Genomic DNA, 27600 nt, shown 5'->3' with positions numbered 1-27600 from the left:
GGCAATTTTAAAGAAGTCAACATTCGAAGTGTAACGGATAGCTTGAGGCAACTGTTTCCACAGGTAATGTCCAGCATGTGCAAATCACCAATCCCCATGGCCACTCTAATACATTACTATTTTCTTGTACAGAAGTGCAGAAGGCATAGTTTCATAGAGTACACACAAAAAGATGACCATATGTTTTCATGAAGCAGATTTCCAAAATCAAAGGAGTCCAATTATTTGAATAAAGATATACATATATACTTGTATGCATACATACATACAATTGGATTTTTTTTGTTCGTTTATAGGTAATATGTAAGATATTTTATCTATTCATTACGTGCATTTATCATGCTTCATATCTTTATATAAATACCGGTAGATGTGCATGTATATATGAACATGTGTACAAGAAAACAAAACGTCATTCCCTGTTCAGCGAGTTGCGATATGCGATATAGATATAATCACTCGTCTCGGTCTTTCTGCGGTATCTTGTTGCCAGCGCCCGTCGGATCCCCTTACATCACTCTCCGGCGATGTCCCACGAGAATGGTTTCCGCCCTCCTCCTCCTCCTCCTCCTCCTCCTCCTCCTCCTCCTTCTCCTTCTCCTCCTCCTGCTCCCCACTACAACATCCAGCGCATCTTTCATACTCCCTATCCATCTCGATCTTTGCCCCTCTCCCACCCTTTTTCTCCCCCCCCCCTCCCTCTCTCTGCCAAGAAGACCCCTGAGGAAAGGAGAGACGAGAGGGAGAGGTATAGTCGGAATGCTCGCTATCCCTGGCATCTCTCACGCTTTCCCCTCCAGTCGCCATACGGACAGAGCAGGCAGGCCAGGATGTAGCTCGGTGTCAGAGTGCGGGGAAGGGTTTTGCTCTCCACGAATACAAGCCTTGCGTTCAACTCGGACGACCTATATCATCATAGCGAGCTTACCTCCCTGTCCGTAAGTACCTCCTTCCTACCATAACCATATTATTTTGTCCACATGTTTCTCTCCTAAGAAAAACTCCCTGTGCAGGAGTGAGCAGTTTGCTTTGAGCGTTTTTTATACAGTGTTAATGAATGCTCAGCTCAGCATGAGCAATGAAGTGTATCATTTGGAATAGAAATAAAGTTCAGTATTAGCCTGTTTTAGGGAAAATCATTTAAAAAATAGAAATCAGCGAAATAGCAAGCGTTGAAGGATGTCGCATGCGATTGTTAGGAAGAAATTGTCGTTTGTAGGGAAGAGTCTTGATTACCATGTCCGTCACTTATCGGAAAAACGATGCAATACTAGTTAAAGTGAGAAACCTAAATGTATTTGCCGATAAAATTCTTCGTGAGGAAGAAAGATCAAATTTTTGCTTTATCCAGGAATCATCAATGATATAAACTTTTTAGAATGCAAGATATCCTCTCTCGCATGTATTGTCAGATACAATGTTGCCTACTGAGCACACGTTTCACGCCACAAGAAAACTTCTTATTCTATCTTTGTTCGATGCAGTCATTGTGTTTGGGGAGGGGAGCAAAAGAACAACCCTTTTCAAAAATACATACAGGAATGGATGGAAGTGTGCATGAAGGGTAATTTTTTTATTTTTAAATCTCTAAGTCGACCAATCTGGTCGGGGTTCACTGACCGCGGTCATGAGGTATCTCTTCATAATACATGGACTCGAAGAGAAGAGTTGCAGGGCTGCCAACATTGGAAACTAGTTGAGAGTGAGACTCCCATAGGCCAATGCTATAATTTAGGAGTGAAAATGAGTGAGATCAATAGAAATGCATGCAAATGAAAATAAGTTTTAGAGTGAGAAAGGACGAAAATGAGTGAGTCTCACTCTCAATGAGTGAGAGTTGGCAGCCCTGGAGTTGGTTGTCAACATTTAAAGCATGTTATGGATAGAAGATTTATCTTTCCTTTAAACGAATTTAGTCCCAAGATTTGTGTGTGTATGTGTGTGTGTGCGTGCGTGTGTGTCGCGTGCGTGTGTGTATGTGTGTGTGTGTGTATGTATGAATTGTCATAATTTAGTGTGCAAAAGAGAAGGTATAGACAAGAAATTCTGAAACGGGACGCCTGTGCGTCTTCATAAGAATCGTACTACAAGAACGCAACTTACATCAAGCCTCAGTTGGAAAATGCAGGAATGGGTTAAATGTTGTTCGAAAAACATACTAAGTCTTTATCACAAATGTGAGAACCTAACATCCTGTTTGATATACAAGGTGACACAGTTCAAGTCAGTACAACTAAACACAACACACCTCGTCTAAACACAACACATTCATAGATAGTCATTCCTTTCAATCATCAATTTGTTATTGTAAATTTCAAGTAAGAATTCATCTCATATCAGCATCTGGAAATCTACACCCTACGAGCAATTCTTCTATGTAGATTCCTCATATTTCACATGCGCAACTGTCTTAGTGTATTCGACAATTTCACCCATACAATTTTCTCTTATGTTTATAGTTTATTTGTTGAAACATGGAATATGGAAAATAAAAACAATCAAGCAAACAAACATCATGATACTATTACGACACGCTGCAATGCTGAAACCTCAAAAAAAAAGGTAACATAAAACGATATTAGACCAAGAGCACTGGTACTCCCCCCCCCCCCCCCCCCCGCCCCGTAAGTTCACATCTTCCCAGTTCAGCATCAGTTGGAAAAAAAATCATGACCACAGGCAATTTTAAGATCCTGCACCCTGAAGAAGATTGCAGAAAGGAAGTAAATCGAAGTAATATGTACAATGTCTTAAGGGCATTATTTACCATTTGCAGATGAAACAAAAACCCAACGTTAGTGCTTCAAAGTATAGTTCTTGAATGTGATTTAGGGATAGAAACAACCAATATAAAAATGTTAATCGGTATAATCAATGTTAAGTTTTGTTAATTATACAAAATGTGAACAATAGTTATAATAAAATTGTTTGTAAAATGGACCGTCTGGGCCCCGTTGCAAGAAAGTTGCAATCAATTGCACATAATTGCTAATTTTGAATCAACCATTCTGATTGGCTCAGGGTCTGCCCTATTAAGAAGACATGCATGCAACAATGATTTTGATTGGCCAGTGACAATCAGTTGCAAGTTGCGTTTAAACGCAAAGTTTCTAGCAACGGGGCCCTGGAGTTATGGTGTATTGAGAAATATAGTGATATCTCCTGACATTTTAGGCTTTATCAATTCATTGCAAAATGTTTACATGATAGGATGTTTTGTGATGCAACTGCACTATACACATATATGCATCAAATGTGGTAACTCAAACGTTTCCTTTCTTAAATCAGTGGCAGCTCCCAATAGTAAACAATACCTAACAATACTCCTGGCAGCAGCAAGTGTGTCGTAAGGCAAGGTACCTTTTCCTTATTTCCTATAAAGCATTGTCAGTCGGAGGGGGCTTAAAGAGGAAATGAACCACAAAAAAAGGAATGAATTTCAAAAGAAAAAGAAATTATTTTTTCCTACAGAACGATACAAATAGTGACAAAAATCGGATAAGAAATACAGAAGATATGACATTTTGAACTTTTTTCAACTTTTTTTCATATTTTTGTCGGAAGATCCTTATGAATATTTAAATTAGAAAATTGATGATGTCATGTATACTCTCACAATTTCTTTATCATTTTATATACAGAAATAACATAAATCGCATATTTTAGCTGCATAGATATAAAACTTGTCTAAACATTACCCGAAATTAAAAAGAACTAATGTTAACTCTGATATATCTTGGTATGGGAACATGCCTTTACTTGTATTTGCTGAGAATAATCATTTTTCCCAATTTTATGTATAACATACATGAAAAATTGTGAGGGTATGACATCCTCAACTCGCTCATTTGGATACTCAAGGACTGGTCAAGAAGTGTGAAACTTCATATGTCATATCTCTCTTATTCCTTATCCGATTTTTTTCATTTATGTATCATTCTGTAGGAAATATCTTTCTTTTTCTTTTGAAGTTTATTCATTTTGGGGGTGGATTTTGGATTTGGGTTTCCGTGGATTTTGGGTGGATTTTGGATTGGGGTTTCCGTGGTTGCTCGCCGTCATGTATTCTTTGCTTCCATAGCGGCCACGTACAGCAAATCATGATTTCAATTTAACTCAGTTCAGATTGGAATAGAATGACCAGCTACATGAAGATAACCTGCTATCAGTTTATCACTGCATCACTTCAGATTGTCAAAAGGATAGCTATTAAACGAAGTTTTATTGTACCAGTAACAGTGAGTCTATTCTCTTTCTCTTTTTTCTTATATCCGTTCCTATGCATTCATACCGGCATATGCACCCAATCAATCGCAATTTCAAACCAGGGAGCGTTGTATTGTTTTGTTATTGCATTTTAATCATGAAGTACAGTATGCTTGTGTCCACGATGGCGCGTGTTGTACCATAGTCTTATTTCCCCCTTTTTTTGTTTTTTTTTTCTTCTTCTTTTTTTCCCCTTCCTAAGTTAATTTCATGTCAGTTGACATTGGTTTCTTTGACCTTGTGTACGTATTTTTTGAGGGTCCCATACCCTACAAGCTTTGCTTTTTAAGTGGGACCCTCCATTTCCATTCTAATCTTTGTATTAGGTATATACCTTAGAAACGAAATTCTGTTGTTACTCGTGACCATTTGTACGTTTTCTTTGAAATTGTTATAAATTTGTTCTGTAAATGTATTGTATATATTTTTTTTTTATTCAATGAAAATGGAAATAAAATTGAAATTGAAATTGAAATTGAATTGAAATTGAAGTATACTAGTTATAGGCGCAGCACATGAAAGTAAAATACGATCGCTATTTCAGAATAAATCTAATCTCTAGAATAACAAGGAAGATATTTCCCTGTGACTGAGAAGTTGACAAGGCTAACAGCTGTGGATGAAATCCTGTCAGGGCGTTGGAAGGGAGATTTTATATCATAAAGTGAATGAAATGAAACAATGTTACGTTTTGCTACTATAGCATCATGTCAAGGCAAATAATCGTTGACGAATGCGTACGGGCGGGTAAATGAATATAGCACATTTCCTGTCCTGGCCTTCATTTGGTATTCTATATTTGTTATTGGATATATGATATTTATTGGTATGATAATTACAGCTGCAGAAATGCTCATAGATAAATAGGTATAAAGAAATAAACTTTATCAGCACCTAATGTACCATTAACAGCTTCTTATTTTCCATATATGTTGGTCCTCAACATGGTAACCACTCTCTTTCTCTCTCTCTCTCTCTCTCTCTCTCTCTTTCTCTATCTATCTGTCTGTCTATCTATCTCCTACAGATATATTCGTATGCCTAATGAGTTTTCCATTCTTGTACCTACAGCAATTCCCACCCATTTTTTTTTTCTCCCTTTTGGTCTTTTGCGAATTGCAAGTATACCTTTTTTTTTATACCACGTGACTGTAGAAAGAGTTTTATGTTTTTGTTAGCCAAATCCTAAATCTACTTCGTATTTTGTGTAAATATGCTGATGCGTATACGGGTGTGTGAACGAGTGTATGAATGTATAGTAAGTTATGCCCTTGCCCGACATCGTAAACGTTATACATACTGATGTAGGACTCCCTCATTTCACATTCCAACGTGTCTAGAATCCCACCTTTAGATATTCGATCCTACTCGCTTCTCCCTCACATCTCAGTTTCAAGACACTATACCGGCATCCTTGCCCCTGACACCAGTCATCTCCTCAACTGTATTACAGAGAGCGCTCAGTGGTGGAGAGTCTCCAAAATGAACACAATCAAACTTCATAAATGCATTAAAACCCAAACTCACTCTATCGAATCAAAATCAATCGATTCCATCATCTTTGTTGATAAATTCGTTTCTTTTGTACCCTCTCTCTCTCTCTCTCTCTCTCTCTCTCTGATCTTGATCTTAATATGATTTTCAAACAAGCTCTCAATCTATGTTTCATTGATATAGTTTTTACCATCTGTCTTTATATCATACTTCTTCTCATTAACTTCCATTGTTGCTTTACCTAACTAGTTTTGTGAAGGTTTGTTGTTTTTTGTTCCCTCCTTAAGCTCATTTCACCTTATCGTTACAATTTTTTAGAGTCACTGACCGAAGGATACACACCTAGAAATTGAATCAACTGCATGTGGTCACATGTTCGCAATATTTCTAGCTGATTACATGCTGAAAAAAAAATACTTAATATCCGTCAAGGTCAAATAATTTAAGAATGAAAATAATGATCTCCTTGACGATATTCTCAGATAACAGTAAAACTACAGTGTAAGGGCATAATGATAGAAACGCTAGGGCGTGTATACTCTTTATTAACCAGGGCTTGACATTAGTGGTTGCTCGCGGACAACAAAATTGATGTCGGGCCACCAAATGTTCAAAGAGCTTATTTTTTGGTGGCCCAATCGGGGCAACTAAAATTCGAAATAGAGTTTAACCTTTCCTCTCATTTCAGGCCATTACGTTTCAATCTCAAAGATCTTACTTGCCGTCAGAAAAAAAAAAGTGCGCTGATATTGTAAGCATGAAAATTAGTAATGATGAATATATTCTATGATGGCATGATAACTATGCCATTTAAGAATGATTATTGTAATGCCATCACACTGTGGATTGCATTGGCGTTAGTGTTACGTGTAGAAAGACGATCACCAGTCATCATTGACCGTCTTACCTATACGTCTATGCACCAAAAATAGCGACCACGCACCCCTTAAAATAATTTTGCGGATACCACTCCATCACTTTAATAGTTCCTCCTTTCCTTAATACCCCAACCTTCGAACATCAACTAACCTGTTTTGAGGCATCCTTATCGACGAGGCTTCCATCCCACCGACTGACGTAAGACTGTCGCGGTGGTTATGGCTTTTCCGGAGTATAGTCATTAGAGACTAGACCGCATTGCACTTTCTATTAATATACCAGAAGGATATTTCTTATACTCTTGATAGACGTGACACTTAAACGCACTTGATCTCCCTTGAGCTCACAAGAGCAAGGCAAAAGGGAAAGTGCTCAAAAGCCACGTCATCGGATGTATCGGCCTTTTTATACTTACATTTTGTATACATGGTAATATATATATATATATATATATATATATATATATATATATATATATATATATATATATATAATCATATAATCATAGATAGATAGATAGATAGATGATAATGCTAGAGAAGCAACAATATTCGAAAGTCAATCAATGCTTTATAAAAAAGATAAGTCAGGAACTCTTCTGCCATTTGCAGTCTAATATATAATGTGCTTGTGTTTAAGGTATTGCTTACCACTGGAAACAGCTAATGATTTTAAACAGTTGAGTTATCACATTGGATGGATTTATGTGGGTCAGTTGTATCACAAAACATCCTCCCATGTAAAAATTCGGAATAAAGCTTACAATAAGGGGAGATATCACTAGTCTTTCTCAATAACCCACAACTGTAGATGGTTTATTCTAGAAGCAATTGTGTTATAACTATTGTTCACATTTTGTGCAATAAGCAATACTTAACATTGATTCAACTGATGAGCGTTTTTACACTGGTTGTTTCTATCCCTAACTCACATCTTAGAAGAAGCAGTAATGCCGAGCTTTTGTTTCAAGTGCAAATAGTAAATAATTTGGGAGATACTTCCTTCCCAAACGGAAGTTGAATTAAAAGACGCCATATCTGAACAGATAGTCGAGTTCCCTTGTTGTTTGGTTTTCCTTTGTTGTTGTTGTTGTTGTTGTTGTTGTTGTTGTTTGCTTCACTAATGAGAATCCTTTTATGATATCCTGCAATGTTTCCGTATTGTTGTAATCATACGTCCTTTTACCGCGTAAAATGTCATCGCCAATTCATACTATCTTTGATAGTAATCATCATTATTACTCCAGGTAGCACCGTTCTGGTTATCAACTTGGGTTAATAAAATCAACCATAGGCGAAAGAAACATTTAAATGTTGTAAATGCATAAATTCGAGCGGCATACAGCCCCTGATGCGATTACTTTATTTGTTGCGCATTATGTACAACAGGCTATTTAACCGTGTTTAGATCATGCATGTGGCGCCTGTCACTTCTCTGTTCGATTTCTAATGTTTGATGCAGTAAACCAATGGCGTCGTCAACCAATGCCAATGGCGCCATGTGCAATTGGCGCCAATGCATCGTTTATTATCAAGTAATATTATATCTGAGGAATCCGTTCCTCTATGTAACTTTTCAGTGGAGAGAGAAATAAGGCTTCATTATTTTGTGTCATCTTTAAATTCTGGTTTTTTTTTCTTTTTTCAAAGAAGAGTATTACTGATCTCTGACTGTATAGCCTTTCTAAACACGTAGATAATTTCATCTGTGTGTGTGTGTGTGTGTGTGTGTGTGTGTGTGTGTGTGTGTGTGTGTGTGTGACCGCTCCTCAAGCGGCGATCTATTGCCGAAGGGGTGCATCGAAGTGGCGTAAGTGTATTAAAAGATCGATGCTCTGTTTATACGCAGCACACATAGCGGCACGCGATGTGCATGATACGTGCTTACACGCATAAACACTGGCAGACAGTGCGGTGTTCATTCATATTATGCCATTGCATATAAACATCCCCCATGCTTACTGCGGAGGTAACATGTGAGACTACTAAAAATATAACTGGCCATGTTTTACATGCATTTCAGGGCCGCTTGTGAAACATTTTTTTTTTCAACCGAGAGGCATATATTGTAGGGCCTACCCTGCCCTCCCCCCCCCCCCCCCTACCAGTGCGACAAAAGGTCGTACGCCCGGGTAGCATTATTATTGGGGGTTTTTTCGTGCTCCTAAATAGGTCTTGCGGTAGCGGCTATCTTATAATTCAAAGACGCTAGATACATCAGAGTCAGTTCATACGAGAATTGGACTGAAGTTTGCAACTATATCCAGCAAGCAAAAGCAGGTTTTATACAAGTTAGGAACACAGACACACGATTTTCCGATTCATGGTCAGCGTTTTGATCTTAGGGAAAGGTTAATGGCTATAGCGATGTTTGCCTATTCTCAGTCACGTAAGCATCAAAGACGGAGTAACAACTCGACTGCCAACTAACCCCTAAAAATGATTATATGCAGAGAGAGCGATGAGGGCTTAATGGTGAAACAACAGATATATTACGAATATTTAGATATCTATTTCTGTTTACAAAGTTAAAGGTAAACCGGAACAATGGCACTAATGTTGAGTGCAGTTGATCAAAGATAATTTGGAAGAATGTTTATTAACACCGTACCATAACCATCCCGCAGTGAGACGGCGAGATCGTACCAGACTGAACTGCGCAAAGACCTCTCCCTCCCAGCTTGAAGCTCGCCCGCCCACCCTAATTAGGTGATGCGCGTCTAACGCAGCAACCCAAACACGTGCTCATCGCCGCTAGCTCGCTCCCATGTGGCGCTCATACATCACATCACGTCGTTCCCCGTGGGGATACTAGTAGGTGACGCAGGCGGGGAGAGGCGAGGGCATGCAGGAGCGCACCGTCCTCGCGATGCTTACTGCTCATAACGAGCTGAGGGGTCAAATGATTTCATATGGCTTGAGACGAAAGTAAATCTGGATATAGATGAAATCCACGTAACCTGATCGTAAGCAGAACTAACATATACTTCGACGCTGCTAGTATCTGCACAATCCGCGTCCCGATCATATTTGGGGTTTGTGAATGCGATTCCAAAATAAAGCGGATTATTTCCAAGGTCCCAATTCAATTACCCCCAAACTCGTTTTAGATTCTGTTGATTAACGTATTGCTTTAAACCACAGTTCAATCTTCATTTTGCACCTTTTGGGCTACAATAGCTGCAAATCAGTCAGTACTTCCTTCTGTTTTTAAAACCAGTGTAATGACATCCTGTTATTTCGTGTTCTGGGTAAACCTTTATAAAAAGAGTGTTCTGTTCTCTTCATTGATCTGATGCGTACAGGCTGATTTGCTTTCTTTGGAAACTTGAATTGTCTGATTCAATCATATGATATCAATTTCATGTCATTCTGTAGTCTGTATCAAATTATATTTCATTTATCATCTCCTTTGGGGGTGAAATATCAACGTGGTTACCAAACTGACATGAACCTGAAAAGTATAGCGAAATTACTGGTTATCATAAACCCAGTCATAACTATTATTATCATTTTTTTAAATCATTATTTGGATTTTTAGTTTAAGTGACAACCGCTTAAAAGCACTGAAATAGTAATGAGCTAACATGGGGTAATATAGGATTAAGTGTCATGTGTAAATAGAATACGTGAATTCGAACTAGTGTCGGTCTCCCATGCACGAGACCGACACCCACGAGTCATACCGACATTGAAAAAAAAAGGTCCATAATATCATTATTGAGTCATACAGTCCATGAGTTCGACATCAGGTAAAAACAGCCCATGATATTGCACGAGTTTGACATTGCACAGTCTCATGGGCCTTGTTTACTTAGTGTCGAACTCATGGTCTCAAACTCACGGTATCAAACTTATGATTTGTACGACTCGTAGGCTGTATAACTCGTGGGCTGTATGACTCGGGGTCGTCTGATTCCTGGGTGCTGCATGCACCGCGATTGACAGTCTATGGTCATTTCCAGTGAGCCACAAAACGGTCAGAACCTTTGGTCTTTCTTTTTTTTTTCCCGCCCAGGTTGTCGTTCCTGCGAGACAGTCATGGCGGACTTTGAGGCCGAGGGGGAGCAGTGAGTATCATTAATCCTTTCTTTGCCAAGTAGTCAAATGTGAGCACATTTTACACACAAACCTATGGACAGGAAATTATTGTGAGACTCAGAGGGTTAACCATTCGTTCAACATCTTGTGTTTCTTTTTTTTTTCTCGTCCTCTTTTTACTTCTTTTTCTTCTTCTGGTTATTTTTCTATCTCATCTTTTTATCTTCCTGCGTTTTTTTCTTCTTTTTCATCAGCTTCAAAATATTCTACTTCTTCTTGTTTTGACAAGCATAAGCAGAATTAGACAGGCTGCGGGTGTAATTTTTCGCGAAGTCTTTGAACGTCCTTACGGGAAGCGAGACTATTATAATGGAAATTTGCACAATTTACTTGCGCCGGAGTACGATATTATAACACTGTATAGTAAGAAACCTGAAATAGAAATGAGAGTCTAGAAATTTTCGTTTTCTAACATAGCAGATCCAAATTTTCATTTCGAGTGTTGTCCACTACCAAAATACAGTGTCGTTATGTATAGATAGATTGTTTTTTGTTTTGTTTGTTTTTTTTACTTTTTTCAGTCGTGTATGATTATTCGGCAAGGCCACTTTACAAAGACTATCGAGTGAATCGAAAAGTAGCTATAGCATAGTAATTGAGTGGATAGAAGATGGTTTTATCGCAAATCTATTTCTCCCCTGCACTTACACCACCATGTAAAAAAAAATACAAAAAAAAATCTTAACATGATGATGACTTTCAAGAAGATAACATGAAATAGCAGAAAATGATAAGATTCGTCTCAAACATAATGTGCTTACTAGTTTCCTAGCGGAGAAATCCAGCTTTGGCCTTTCAATGTATGTATACACATAAGGCATGAAAGGGCCGGCGCCGTGTTTTTAAAAGTGAGGGTGCGTAGTTTATCTCAACCACATTTTTTTTTTCAATCTATTCCTATGAAGTATGCAAAAATGTGAGAGGCCGAGTCCCCCCTGGACATGAATTTAGTCATCTCTATCCAAGTCTCTTGATTAATTGTTTTTAGATCATGTTGTTGCCAATTTTGTTTCCTTCACGAAATAATCCTCATTACTTTAAAATCTCGTTCTTCAAAATACATGTAATCCCCTTAATGGAAAAAAAAGTAACGACTATAATTTTAAGATATTTCTGAGCTAATAAAAATTGCACTACCTCTGGAAATGAAGGATTTTTCTAGATGTACTGAGTTTGTACTTAGCTCTCTTTCGTATCGTCATGTAAGGTAGCCACTTTGTTTGGTTTCCATTATCATCGGTAAGCACTGTTGGGGCACCCATCCCACTTCATCATGAATATTCATCATCTACATGTATCCGTTATACCTTGGAAATACATGATTTTTACATTTCCCGGCAAAACTGAACATTTTTCCATCTCCCGGCGAGACGTTTTTACATTTCCCGTTGATGCAATTTTTCGAGACTTTTACTTTTCCCGGCGATATGTTTTTACATTCTATTGCACCTATCCAGCGTTCTGGGCACTTACTAGTACAGTATCTTACTGCCTAATGAATATTCATGATGAAGCGGGACGGGTGCCCAAACAGTGCTTACCATTATTATCACGCCCCTTCCTATCTTCCTCTACTCTAATATCTTTGATTAGTACCCTGACAGAAGAGGAGAAGGCAGCAGAGGATGCAAAGGTACCTCAACATGATTCCATTTTTATTTCAATTCTTATTTCTGGCCACCATCTTGCCACCAATTTTAGTTCTTTCATCATCGTGTATTATAGCTGTAACGTAAAAGGTACCTGTAAAGTTTTTTTGTAAGGGAAGTTACCCTATTGGAACAACTTGTTCACTAAACCAAAAAGTTGATAACCTCCATTAAGACTGTTCTTCACTTCGTGCCTTTATATCAAGAAAGGATTGAAGTTTCCTAATTTAAATGACCAGAACATTGTCGTGACTTTGTATAGAGGCAAAATTAAATTTCGGACTCACAACCACAACAACAACAACAAAAGTAATACATGGTTTTATTTGAACGCCTGAGGTATAGTGTGATCTTTGAAAATGGCCCTTTTGATTATGCAAATATGGCGTTTCCTTGTTCTCTATCATTTTTAGTGTAACGCATAAAATCGTAACCGCCTTTTCAAAGTGCTTTCATTATGGCGTAGTGGCTTTCTCCATTAATCTATCGTTTTTTGTGACCACATTTCTCACATCTTTTAATTTCCTGATTACTATCTTTTCGCAAAGTCTGGAATTGAGTAACTTTCCCAAAATGTTATAATTTCAAGGTCTGGTTAGCTCAGTTCCATCGGCTGCAATGTCTGATTTTTATCCATATGCTTGATTTTGTGTACACATAGAGTGATTATGAGTATAATTTGCAGCTCGCACAACAATAACCTTCATTTATTCATATCATGACCCAGAAGCGAAACGTTTTAAATAATATCATAATTCTGAAAGTGGACGAACGAGGAGATAGCAAACACTGCCTGATTCCACTGCATATTCAAACTTCATATCTACCTAAGATATCTGAGATCGGAACAAGTTTTTGCACGCATGATCAATGGCATTTTGTTGTTCTTTTTGCAGGAGCTTCATTGCTTTGCTGGATGGTATTGATTCGCCTGCTTGCCTGCATGCCAGGACGATCATTGAGCATGTCGTCATTTATTCCAACATCATCTGCATGTTAAACATCATCTTCATGTCGTATTGTTTCAACCACGGCCCCACCCCTTCCGCTCACCACTTCCCCCACCCCCCCCCCGACCATTTTTTTTTCTTTGCCTGGTAGTTAACACTGGTTAAGAGAAATGTTAACCGTCTCGCAAACCCCTCCTCAAAATACCACTGGTATCACTTAGAAACAGGTTGCAGATTGTGATGAAAAGTTATCCTAGTCACTACATAGGCCTACCTTTATAGCTCCACTGACTTTGCCCAGATCTCTATCGGGAAATAAATGACAAAATATCGCAACTAAAAACGAGAACAACAGAGACGGCCCTTCCGATTCTTACTCTTCTTTTCTTTTCTCTTTTCGGCATGTATTCTCTGAGCTCCCCTTTGCGCTACTGAACTTTATAATACACATAACGTAAGTTTATTATACGAAGTGCAAAAATCAAGGGTATATATAAACAATGGAATTAAGAAATTCTCAACAAACCAATTCATCATCATATGCATCATCCAGTATTTACCCAGGGAGGTAAATGAACTGAACATCCGCATGCTAGCTCTTAAAGGACAAAGGTCTTAGAGGATGTAAATCTATACCCACCATAAATGCTGAAGGTGTCTTTTCTTTCGGACAGATGCAATACCAGTGGAGAAACTGGCAACGCTAAATAGTTTCTAGTGATTTTTAAAATTAATATTAGTGTCGTTGTGTACCTTCTCTAAAATAAATTAAACTTTATGGTGGGTATTTGAAGTCCCCACAATAGACATTAAACGTTCGTGTGCGCCTTTCGCAACCCTGAAAATAAGATTCCTGTTATAAACAGGTTTGATGTAGAGGTACCTAACCTTTCCTCAGAATAATAAAAGTGGTGGAGGAAAAAAATAATAATATAGATTTCCAATGAATTTATTCGGGCCCCGAAAAAAAAAATCCAACCGTTATTCACAGTGAAAAAAATAAAGAAAGAAAGGGGTTCATTTTCTTGAGTGACATAGGGTTAGGTTTTCATTTCACTTTTCATAACTCAGGCTTGTATTTTCTTAAGATTACATACACGATGTTGTGAGACAGTTTTCTTCAAAAAGGATATACGACTTTAAGAGCTGAACAACTCTCCTTGTTTCTCCCTGTCTCATCCTCGCTGGACTTCGTCAGTCCGGCGAGTGATCATGAATTTGCCTTATTCACTCAACCATGGACGCACCATGGTTGAGTGAATAAGGCTCTAGATTTGTAATTAGAAGGTCTGGGGTTCGAATCCCACCAGGTTTAGTCATACTTGGACATAACGTTTTGCTGACAGAATCCCTCTTGTAATGACCCAGGTGTAGAAATGGGTACGTCCTCACGGTGATTGGGCAATATTAATGACTGAACCCTCTAAGAAAGCAGCGTTTACAATGAAGAGGCCACCCTGAGCATGAAGGAGCATCATTATTATTGTTATTATTGTTATTATTTACATTATCATTATTATTAGAATTATTATCATTATTATTATTATTATCATTATCATTATTATTATTGTTATCATTATCATTATTATTATCATTATCATTATCATTATTATTATTATTATTACTATTATTATCATTATCATTCATTATCATCAGACCTACCTCCGTTTAGTGTCCATCCACAGTTTGTACAACAACGTCACTGACCTGCATTCTCCTGTCACGATTCCAATTCATCAGATGCACTAATTTGGCACCAAAAAAAAAAATGCACACATTTCCATTGTTCCTCACGGGCTGAAAGAAACCGGCTGACTCGCATTGACAACGATTTTGATTTCGTTTGTAACACATCAAAGAATACATCATTTCCTGCCAGCACACGCAAAAAAGAAAAACAAGCATGTCGCCTTTTTTGTCAAATGGAATTATGTCAAAAGCACTGGCTTAGAGTTTGCAAGAAAATCAAAGGGCATTGTAAGAGGGAACTTTGCTCATGTGCAAACGAGAGCGATTAACGGAACACGTATCGTTCAACATATATGTCTTACAGTGGACGTGTGACAGTTATGCGGGTTAGGTCTTGTCTTGTGACTTAGAAGAGGTTCGTGGTTCGAATCCAGCCATGGATTGGCGCTTGGCATCTTGGGTAAGACGCCCGCCCTATTTCCTTCCTTCTGAGGATTAAGGCTGCTCTTCCCCTCACCCCCTTTTAACGTTTTTGTGCTTTCAATATGGATCTAGAGAACCAAATTTACCTGCGAACTTTCATTGACTCTACATTCTTACCCAATAAATCAATCTTGGATTTTGCTGGATTTAGTAGTTGCCAGATATCAGTCTTTTTACATAAATTCAAGTGATGAAATTCTTGCTGATATTATATCCCTCAGCAGAAACAAAAACAACAAAGATAAAGACGAAAATTAGATAGGTCTTCCAGAAAACGACTTTATCAGGCAGAGAGGTTTTCAGTAGCACACTAGCCCTTGCATTTCAAGCATTTAGTGTCCAATTATTTTTCCCAAAAACAGAATAGCGTAAAATTCTTATCATTTTGATCAAACAATTGAGATTTCGCTGCCTGAATATGCTAGCGATAGCAAAACGGATAATAATGCCCATAGTTCATGAAAATCCTTTAGTTAAGACTGTGCTGTTAAGATTTCTGACTGATTTTTCATGCCTCGCTTCAAGCACTGTGGGCGCAGTGTGTGTTAATGGGCAGACATTTTACTTCTGAACAAAGATGCACAACAAAGCGCTTTGAGGTTTTATTTCAAACCGATGACCCGAAACTTAAGTCAAAATGAAAACTAACCCGCTAACAGAATCCCTACGTTTCAGCACAAGCTCTTGTTCGTGAACAAAGTGGTACAGTTGCCAACATCTTTTTTTCCCCATTTTTGCTGCTACCGAAGAAAATCTAGCATGAAAAATCTCCCGTCTAGACGTTTGGCTATCGTGTTTTTCGTGCAGAGCAATTATCTTTCCAGAGTGATTAATCTTGCCAAATGTTAGCTCAATGCAAAAAGGAAACGAAATACTGTAGCCATCGTGCTTTCCCTCCTATCCAGGCATTGAATGTAACTGAAAAGAAAGATTAAGTGCGACTGGAAAAAGAGAGGCAGAACCAACAGAAAAGTCATTCCAGTCTTCGTTTGTAACCTGGTGAAGATGATATAACTGATATGATCCTTGAATATTAAGCCTCATCGCACAATTCAGAATTGTCGGACGATATAATCATTATGTTGGAATAGATAAATATTTTCAAATCAGGGAATTACGTTTGCATAATTCAATGTTATTTGTGGATGGAGGTTTGCATAACCATTTTTTTTCTACTCATATAAATTGTGTGAAGATCAATTCGATTTGCAGTGAAGAGTATATCATTGTGTGCTTTTTCCACTCTCATTCTACATAATTTTGCCACCATTTATCATAAAGCGGTTATAGACCATTATACCTGAAAAGCACAATACAATTTATGTAGCTACTTTTCCATCATAAGGTGATTCAAAGCGCATTAATGGTGAACTCTCTCTCTCTCTCTGTTGTGTATAACAAACTTTCTTAATCATTACGGTGCAAGTAGCGCAAACATTCCATTTCTGAGAGGAAATTTTGAAATCCCTCCGGGCAGCTCTGTATGTTTGTCCTTAAAATAGTAAATGACCGATGAATGAGAGCATTATGTATCGTGATATTGCAATATTGTGGAAGAAGACAAATATTTTGAAAGAAAGATATTATTCAGAGGGGTGGAGGTTCAGGGGTGAGTCTCTTCAACTTGTTTCCCTCTACAAATTAAATGTGTTAAGATCGCAAATACTGATCTGTAGATTAACAAACACGTCGGAAAATATACGCCTTGTCCGCCTTGGACTTCTTAACTTAATAATGTCGGAATTTCGGAGCTTGGGTATTTGTTCTATGTTAATTGTGTCACTGCCGGCAATCAGGGACAGCCCGGAAAGCAGTAGATGACAGGTTCGAGTCCCACTGGTTCCTTTTCATTCCCCGACATGTCTGTAAATTCTTAGATTAGCTGTTGCGATCTTAACCAATTTAATTTGTAGAGGGAGACAAACTGAAAAAAAAAACTCACACCTCAACAAATATCCTGTCGTGTCGTTCGCCGTCGTTATTGTTAAGTAATGTCATTTATAGTTTGGACAATCAGAGTTATAAAAGACGAGAGCTTGAGCGCGATTGGGATTTACATAAACCTCTCCTGTAAGACATAAAGTTGGTTACCCTCTTTGCAAAGCATCTATAGTTTTGTTTTGTATTTCTTTGCTTTATACCTTTGTTTGCAAATACAGAGGAGTTGGCTATTTAAAGCCCTGTGAGCTCATAATTTAGAATTCGTGTGACAAGAGCTATACATTGAATTACAATACTCATAACATACATACACAGGTACACAGATACATAATTATAGACACTTCGTCGCAAGACACTTATCTTTACTGGACCTCTATTCCAATCGTTAACGCAACAAAATATGTGATTAAAGTTCTTAAAGAAACACTGTACATGCAGTTAGTTGTATAATGACACTCACCTTCACATTCCTTAAGAACAGAAACAAGATTTAGCTCATAAAAAGACTGTGATATCGGATAGCTGGTAAATCAATATCAATTCATCTGCGATATAGATTATGTCGCTTATTCACTAGGTTGATGAAATACTCAAACACTCAGTGAATTTTGTTTAAAAAGATTTTTCTTAAATCAAACATTCATCATAAACTGCCTGAATATTCTTCTCTCCTCTCTTCCAAATGCCTCAGGAAGCAAAGTAGCTCCTTCCAAGACATATATATTATCGTCACCTGCCCCTGCATGGTCTGATAGCATAATGGACTTTTTACGTGTGTATCTAATACAAATTTCCAAACCGTTTCCCAATCAAACTTTATCTTTTATCACTAAATTATTTACACCTTAACACTGATGCTTTCTATAAATATGATGATAATCTTTTAGAAGCAGAAATTCAAATGTTGGGTGTCTGTAAACTGTTTCATTATTATTTCATAGGGTAATTATTTCAGTGAAGCAATTATCATTAAAAGGTAGTGACCTCGTATTCATTTGAAAACCTTATATATTTGTTATGATAGTTCAAATAATTGAAAGCATTTCACTTTTGAAAATGCACCGCAAGTTTTTGCTTTGTCTCGTTAACATATCTTTTGCAGGAATCAATTCTGAAAATTGTGTGTCATACTGCGATATTGCAATGCGTACTTAAATCAGATTAAAGGTAGGCCATTTGCAGTCTCGAAATATCAAATCAAAATCTACTTCCGCTTATTTTTAATTACAATATAGTAATATTCATTACATCATTAAGACGTGCTTAAGAACTTCCCTTACATTTTTTTAATACTAATCGACCAATGAAGTTTGCAAGTCCGACTCTCTGTATCCCAAACAATCTCCTCAATGTACATGATGTATGAGAAAAGTGACTATGATAAGGCATTAATCAAGCATGCACTTTATAATGAATGTGAGTTGAACATGTTTACAGTAAGTAAGACTATATGATCAACAAAAAAGACGGACAATGGTACCATCTTCCTCTTTCACAAGAATAATGTGTAAACAAAACACGCCTGACAACAGCGGCAAAAGGTGGATTAATCTAAAGGTGAAAAGTCACCTTTGTTCTTTTTCAAAAACAATATCTGTTTGACAAAAGAAATGTCTAAAATGATATACATTAAAACCACGACTTTGATTTCTTGATGATAACTCAGGCATATCAGAACAGTAAACGAAGTCTTGACAAATCAAAGTTGTATTGATTACCCTCCGTCATTTATCATCAACCTGAACCTTATCACAATCTTATGCGTATAATAGAGATGATGGCTGATTCTTGTCTTTTTGTTTTAGCGGCAATGTCCACTATAGAGAGGATTTCACTGGCCGTCTTCAAGATAAGCTTTTGTAATCTCAAGAGATGTTGCAACGTAGTCATTTTAAACAGAATTAACTCGTTAACAGTAATATTGAAGTGTAAGGACTGACAGAGACGGACAGAAAAGGAAATTTAAGACAGAATGTACCGTGTTGCTTGCTACTTTGCGTCACCATGGAAACCTTTCTGACCGTTTTGAGTGCATGACACGGTAATTGCTAACGTGTGACCATTCCTCGTACCAGTTGATGTTGTTTTCCATATGTGTTTTTTGTGTTATATCCGTGTGACCACGCCCCATTAGAAGAAGCAGGAGTTTAAGGCCGAGGTGGTCCAAGCTCTCATCATAGTTCGCAAAGTCATCGAGAAGTATGACGAAGAAATTGCCGCTCTGAGGAAAAAACGGGTGAGTTGTGTAAAATTGTTTCTTCTTCGAGTTTTACGTGTCGGTAATGTTAATTACACGAATAAATATATGAAGGGTTTGCTTGCAAAAACTGATAAGTCCATTTTTGAAGATTTTGAAGTGCGATCTCTGTCATAAAGTTCAAAATAATACCTTTTAAATTATATATTGGTCACTACATATAATGGTATATTTTTTAAGTTATGGTCAAAAGAAGCAAAAATTTTCTTATTGTTATCTTTATTTTTCTTGACCTTTAATCGCAAATACCTCCATTTGACAAATATGGACTTATCGGTTTTTGCAAACAAACTATTCATATTCATGCATATATTTCTATTGTGTTAAATGCACTGTCCATTTCAGCTGGATGAAATTCAAATTGACACATTTACCGCTTTGTATCATGCATTTTTTGATGGAAATGAAAGAATTATTGAATTGCATTAGACGAATAAATACGAAAATTGCACTCTGATAAACATTTTACGTAATGTAACGTAAACTATATCGATAATCGACACGAACAATTTTTTTGTTCTTCAATTGTTTCCTCGTACATATTCGAAATATCCCGAGAGCGACTGTTGTACGCGGGACGTCATTGCAACATTAACCTCTGTACAAGGAAGTTTTAGCAAAATATGAAATATATGATTGAACTTCCATCCCTTTCCTTTTCAAAAAAAAGACAAATTTAAATGAGCTAACGTAAGGGGTTTTTCTTTCTTTATTTGTTTGTTTGTTCATTTGTTTGTTTGTTTGTTTTTGTTTGTTTGTTTGTTTGTTTGTTTTACTGAAGTCTAATGTATCAATCCGACGGGGAGGGGGTGTATCAGTCTTACTTGCACATCATGAGGGTATTCTTGTAATTTACAGCATCACAGACGACTGAAGACTATTACCTAGAGTCCGGCATTTTTCGGGAGTGGTGGACCGTGCTCCATGCGTGTACAAAACACTTTTTTTTTTTAAGATGGCCAGATGACGCTCTCATTGTTCTTATATCATGTACGTAAATAAACGTTCTCTCTTCGAGTATAAATTCCAGTGCATTCTTTGTTTCCACGTTAAAGGCTGAAAGGCGAGAAGAACAGAAGTTGTGGCTCGAAAGAATCACGAGGCACGAAGAAGAGCGCCGCAAGCGGCAGCAGGAAGAGAACAAGCGGCTGAAAGAAATGGCAGAACAGAAGAAGAAGGAACGCGAGGAGAGACGCCGCGCCATGCAGAACCCCAACGCCTATAAGAATGTCATGCAGGTTTGATTTTTGAACACTTCACAGTCAGGGTAAGCGGAACTAAAGGGTTTAGGGGCACTGCAGTCCCATCCCCCCCCCCCCCATGTTTTGGGGTATTGGGAAAGAAAATTGGATTTAAAAAAAAGTAAATCGTAAAAAATCTCGACAACAACAACACAAAAATCACAACACCCACGACTTTCCGAAAGTTACATCCTCAGATTCTTCCATACGGGGAAGGGGGTGGGGATGGGGGGGGGGGGGGTTAAGGAATACCATTGATCTTGTTGACATCTGACACCCCCCCCCCCCCCGTCTCCCTCCATCCTGAAAAAAAAAACTGTTCCGCTGCCTCTGCGTCAGACACTGAAGAAGAATTGGGAGAACATGAGAAACTGGCAAGATGAATACAATGTTCAGAGCATAAAGTTTGATCAATGAATTTAGCAAAAATATCAACACTTCTATTTAGTGAATTCCTGATGACGAATGCATTCGATTCGTCCGTGTTAAATGTGTAAGATGATTTATCACAAGAGACAAAAGCGGCTCAACAAACGTGCCAAATGTAATGAATACAATACTATTATGAGTAAAAAGTATTTGTTCGGCAGCCTGGGTGTTAATTTATTTGAACTTTTAAGATGACGAAGGACAATGATTAATTCACTGACTGTCTCTCTCCGCAGGACGAGCGTGTTCGATTTGCCCGCATGACGACCGAGGAGCTCGCCCGAGAGAAGGAAGAGACGCTGGCGAAGAGGGCGCCAGCCCTCGACCCCGACGCGATGACCTCGGACGACGCCATGCGCGAGATCGCCCGCGACTTGCACGCCAAGATCCTCAAAGCCTTCGGCAGCCTCTTCGATCTCCAGGAGAAGGAGAAGAGGCAGAAATATGACGTAAGCAAATTTCAAAGGTTCCAAGCAATAAGTTGCAGATACCACAACAGAATATAACCACCAGAAATTACAAGGCATTGACTGTCAATATAAAATGTCACGTCTAGCAATTAAATCACCAAAACGTGCGTATTTTTTCTTGTTTACACCACACTCATCTTGTTAACTACTGTTATATCGCTCTCTGACCATTTATCGGTCCTAAAACCAAGTCAGTGAAATGATTTCCCATATTTCTGCAGAAAAAGAGGATTTAAGTGGTGTTTCTTTATGGATGTGACCGTCCAGGTATGATTGAAGTGTTCAAAATTTTGCATGATATGGAAGATTTTGATTCCTCTCTTTTCTGATCAAGTTACACGTGGTCATAAGTTTAAGTTATATAAGGGAAGGTGTCGAACTGGTAGGAGATTATACTCTTTCAGCCAGAGAGTAGTAAATACTTAGAATAGCCTATGTGCGGAGGCTGTCGAGGCAACATCAGTTAACGCCTTCAAGTCTCAACTCAATGATCATTGGAAATAAAAGTATAACAAATTTAATCCAGATTGCATAAATTGACCACTCCGTTGATACATCATATGGAACTTCCAAGGCTCAGAATTGGATCGCATTCCTTTGAATGACCCTTTACAGGTCTTTGACGTTTAATTGGGCGTCATCATAGGTAATTCATGTAGTTCAGGTAATTTATGATAAAAGTTAATAACTTTGCAAGATTAACATTGTGGGAAGCGTGACTTAACTTCCACCTCCATTATTGAAAGCGTGAATTAAGATGAAAATTATTATATAGCAATGGACAAACGTGATATCTCAACAAAACTTTTCATTCCATTTTATTGAATATGTTTCCACACAAATCATTCAGTGTTGTATTTACAACATCCATCCACGACAATGTAAAGTCACACATTAATTCTAACCAAAATAAGTTCACTTGTATTTAAAGAGCTTGCTTCCTAAAGGCGCTAAATCCATCTAGCGCCTTTTGGAAGCAAGCTCAAAAAACCCCCAACTTTTGTATAATCGTTTTTTTTTTCGAATAATGATTTCCATTGCAGATCAATGAGCTGACTACACGCATTGCCGCTCTGCAGAATGCCAAGTAAGCAATGATAGGGATTTGATTCAGTGTTCTCATCCCATATGTACAGAAATATTTCACCGATCCTTCGTTAACGAATCGATGTCAACTGCATCAGATGTTAATCTTTTCGTTTAAGAAAGTTATGAAAAAAAGCATTTGTGCATACATATATAATATATGATTATATTCCTACATATTGCCTGGAAAGCTGCTCCTACACTGCACTTGTGATTGAATCTGTGAAACATGGATAGATTTTTACGTAGTTTATTAGATCAATAATTCAACACAAAATTTCATAGAATGTTGTTCTTCCTTATGATACTTTGGGGCATAGGAATGATACAGACACATATACGTGCATGCAAACATATTACACACAAACACACACACACACACACACACACACACCCATATGTGGTTATTTTAATGTACATTTTATATGTATGATATATATATATATATATATATATATATATATATATATATATATAAATAATCCCATTATAATAGCTTTGATTGAATACGAAATGTATGCGTTTAACTTTCAGGTGAATGGCATATACTGCTTTGAGAATGTGTTTGTTTGGGTAATGGGTGTTCAGAACTCTAATTCCTTTGATTATCACTGTAATTTCTGTTATATGCTAGAAACTGCTATTGTATGAATTTTTATCCTTATGTTTTTTCTATCAGGTTGAAAGCCACAGGGCATGCTGACGGAAAGATTGGAAAAATAGCCATCCCATTTGGTGATGTGGCGGAACAAGTAAGATTACGAAATGTGTCAAGTCCTCAGAATATAAGGATTTTTGATATTGTTTCTGTTTTTCTTTTAACAATTCCTGTTTGATTTTGTAAATTGAAAAAAAAAATATTTAAAAAAATCAGTCTCTTCTTGACACAAAGTTCTTCGTTATAATAAAACGCACACCATTGTGACGTCGGATTGAGTCAGGTGTTTAATCATTAGTTAGAATATATGGTTTACAGGGTATATAAATGACTGGTCAAACCCATGTGGAGACGCTGGAGGAAATAAGTGTAATGCGTCGCCGGTTTCCATGCAAGACGTGCAAAGAGTAGGCCTATATGCCTTGCTGAAATATTATCTGTAAGCTTCACAAACTTCCGTCATTCTTTAACGAAGTTTACATGAATTTGAATAGTATGTATATGATCATTCTTAGACTCAGGGTAAGAAAAAAAAACCCCAACAACAACAAAAATGTCCGGCGATGATAAACCACAGACGTCAACCATTCGTACTCCCTAACTATCGAAATTTTATACCGTTACGGTAGTTCAAACGATAGCATTGTATACCTAGCAAAATTAGTGCTACACATGTTATGCGCATTGTTGATTTTAAAGAGCTGTGGACTCTGTTGCATAAAAGATGAGATCAAACATGAGTCAGAAAACCAAACATATCATTAAAATCTTTAAATACTGTGTTCTGATTGGCTGATAGGCCTACCTGACTTCAATGTTGTTTACCTGCTTATATTGGTTGCATTTTGATGCAATACTCCTCTCAGCTCCACCAAGAGAGTAAAGTGACATGCTAGTCAACAATTTATTAAACAAACGAAGTCACCTCGATCTTCTCGTTTTTTTTTCTCTCACAGGAGGCTGCTGCCGACTAAAACCCGCCCACCCCCGTGACGTCATGTCTGGACTGATACCGTATCGACTGATCATTGGCCACTTGTCGTCTGCAGCTATAGCATGGATACTAATGAGTTGTTGTCGTCTGCTAAATGAGAAAGATGAAAATGTCTCAACTGTGATGAAAGCTGTCACTTAGCAGCCCAAAGTTTTTTAGGGCCGGCACCGACCGATTTCAGGCAATAATTTGTCATCGTCATTGCTCCGCTTATAACTAACACAAAGACAACAAACTTGATTGATAGGATTATTCTATGTTGTTAATAATAGTGTAGCATGATTATATTATTGATTTATATTGTTATTAATACGAAGCATTTTATCGAGATTGTCATAGTTATCTAGTTAGTATTATTAGTTTTCATTTTAATTAATCTAGTTGATTTTGTTGCGGCCATCAAGAAGAGCACAATGGTACTATGATACTCTGTCTTTATGCCAAACTCTCTGGGGTAAAAATACCTCACAATTTCGTTCTCTGTGGGGCACATTTTACGGGTGATCAAATTACAAATAAATACTGAGCTACACGAAAATATTTGAAATTTCGTCTGTGTCGAGGAACGTGAAGTCCTGACCCGAGCCCAGAGTAATGAGCTTTTGGCATCAATGTATATAATCTTGCTTCAAGTTAGGCATCTCTTTGTTTACTACGATACTCCTGTAAATGTTATGTTAATATTATTCATTTATGGAAATGTACAGCTAATTCTACGATACCATCTTTTTTTGTTGTTGATTTATTTGTAGTCCTGCTATTCCACTTTCTTAGCATGCTGCTACTATTATAACAGGGATAAAATTCTGTCCATTTTATGTTATGTGTAGAGCACTGTGACGACTGAATAAGGTGTGTTTTCAGTAATGTGCTTAGGTTAAAGAGGAACCGAAAGAAAACTGTGACATGGAAAAAAAAGCTATTGTTGACTGTTAGTGCAAAGGATACATATTATTATATTTTGGATCAAAAATTTGTCTTCCATTGATTGGTTAAAAGAGCTTCACGTGATTATAGGTATTTTGAACTATTTCAGAGTGTTGGTGTGTTTGACACTCCATGAAGTACTATTTGCAAAATGACGTCACTTTTATGACGACATTTTGCAAATAGTATACTATTTGCAAAATGATGTCACAATCACCCTTCTTTTCATAGTTACAATCAAGTGTACCCGTCCGCGTCCGGTCCCGAACTCTAGTGTTCAGGTTTGCAGCGGCCATACGAGCGCTTGGATACATGCGACGGGCAACTCTGGCGGTGCCACGGCTCCTACGTTTTTCAATTTCCGATCTTTCGCACTGTTGCGTACTGCAGGCGCTGCGCTGCTGCCGCAGTGCGGCTAAACCTAGGGCCTATATAAAATGATTTTCACTTTTTATTCAAATTTTTGATCCAAAATATAAAACAAATATACTTTGCCTAGTTTCGAGTTTCTTGTTAAAACTATGGGCCTCGGTGACTCCAAACTAGTACTATTCACTTCGGGGCTGCGCCCCTCAGTGAATAGTACTAGTTTGGAGTCACCTCTGCCCATAGTTTTAACAAGAAACTCTCAAGGCCAAGTATATTTGTATATTATAATTACATTTTTGTACCATAAGCTGTTGGCGGGGAACGGTGGAAGTTAATATGTATCTAGTGGAATCGTTTGAAACTGTGACTCGATACTATTTCAGTGATCAACCATGCTAAAGATTAGGAGAGAGCGACAGTGAACTTTTATTTTTCAATTTATTTTGATCACTTAGGGTTATGTAGAGTGAACTTTAAAAAAACGTGAACATTTTTGTGGCTTTTATTTCGCTCTATTTATTTCTTTATATTTTCATTTTCAAAAGATAGTGGTTTCTGATGTATAAAGACTGAAATACTTTAACATGATAAGCTAACACCTGCAGACTTTCACGTCAGGAAACCTCCATTTTTTAGTGCCCAGCACAAAACCATGTCTCAAGGCTTAACTTGTTAGATGATCAAGTTGTTTTGCTTGTTTAACTAGGGCTTGCTAGCCAGTACACCTGAAAGTACTAGTGGCCTGGCAAATTTGTCAAATGTTTTCAAACCCTGTTCATCAAACCTGAAAGCAAATTTTCTTGATGTACACTTGATCAAATGGAGCATCACGATACCGTTATAGTCTAACTCACAGGATGTATACCCTCATTGGACATTGCTCTGCTGGGAAGTCTTGATTAAATAATTATCATTACCCTAATATTGCTTAGTGTCGATTTATATACCCGGGTCCAGGGGGACATTCCGGGTGAAAAACATTTCGTACAAAGCATTAAGCATCCTCTGGGCATCCGGACTCCAGACCTCGCACTGCAGAAAGTGCACAACCGCCCTCATCATGTGTCATTTTTTTTTCTTGAAGAAAGTATCTTCGTTTGTCTTAGAGGTCACGCATGGTCAATACAGTATGTGGCAGTGCGCATTATGTTTATGTACACTGAATGTCCGTGAAATGAACGCAGCTAATCAATACCGGTATTTATTTAGAAAATTACACTCAGAAATCCACGTACTCTGGCATTAATAAGACTTCAGCTAAGCTTCTTGAACCTATTAGGCTGTGGTTAACCCAAAGGTGAACACTTCATCTTGCCTGCTAAAGAGATAATACACCTATTCCCATCTCAACGCTCTTTTTCCGTGCATTGAATGGAGTCGGAGTTCTTATCCTTCATCAAATCGGTACAAAAGTAAATTCAGTATATTTGTTGTTCACTCATTGCGAGGTGTTTTTATAACCAGTTGCCTACGGGGCATTGGGTATGTCTTGTATTAGCCAACTATATTAGGCCAACCACACTATTTCGGAGGCGACTGGTTAAAGGGACTGTACAGTACTGGTTGAGGTAAGGGATTCATGTTTTGAACATTTCTAAGTGAGATAATGAGAAACCTCTTATGAAATATGAAAGAGCATGTAATTTTAAGAAGGATTCAACGCTTATTTGATGAAAATTGGTTTTGAAATGGCTGAGATATCCAAAAAAGTGATAATG

General features: G+C 37.7%; 1 protein-coding gene across 1 annotated transcript; it reads left to right on the top strand.

The window, feature by feature from the left end:
- Window positions 1-805: 805 nt before the first annotated feature.
- Window positions 806-26008, top strand: LOC139743176 (uncharacterized). Its single transcript, XM_071653683.1, has 9 exons — window positions 806-938; window positions 10657-10708; window positions 12333-12372; window positions 19586-19687; window positions 20764-20946; window positions 21615-21827; window positions 22892-22935; window positions 23614-23686; window positions 24549-26008. Exons 2-9 carry the CDS (start codon window positions 10680-10682, stop codon window positions 24564-24566), a joined length of 702 nt encoding a protein of 233 aa, XP_071509784.1. The 5' UTR covers window positions 806-938; window positions 10657-10679; the 3' UTR covers window positions 24567-26008.
- Window positions 26009-27600: the final 1592 nt, after the last annotated feature.

Source organism: Diadema antillarum, unplaced genomic scaffold (assembly GCF_040938485.1).
Source record: "Diadema antillarum isolate AM-2024a unplaced genomic scaffold, OU_Dant_1.0 seq00001055_RagTag, whole genome shotgun sequence".
NCBI lineage: Eukaryota > Metazoa > Echinodermata > Echinoidea > Diadematoida > Diadematidae > Diadema > Diadema antillarum.
The sequence above is the reverse complement of the archived record's forward strand: the minus strand, read 5'-3'. Positions and strand labels throughout refer to the sequence as shown.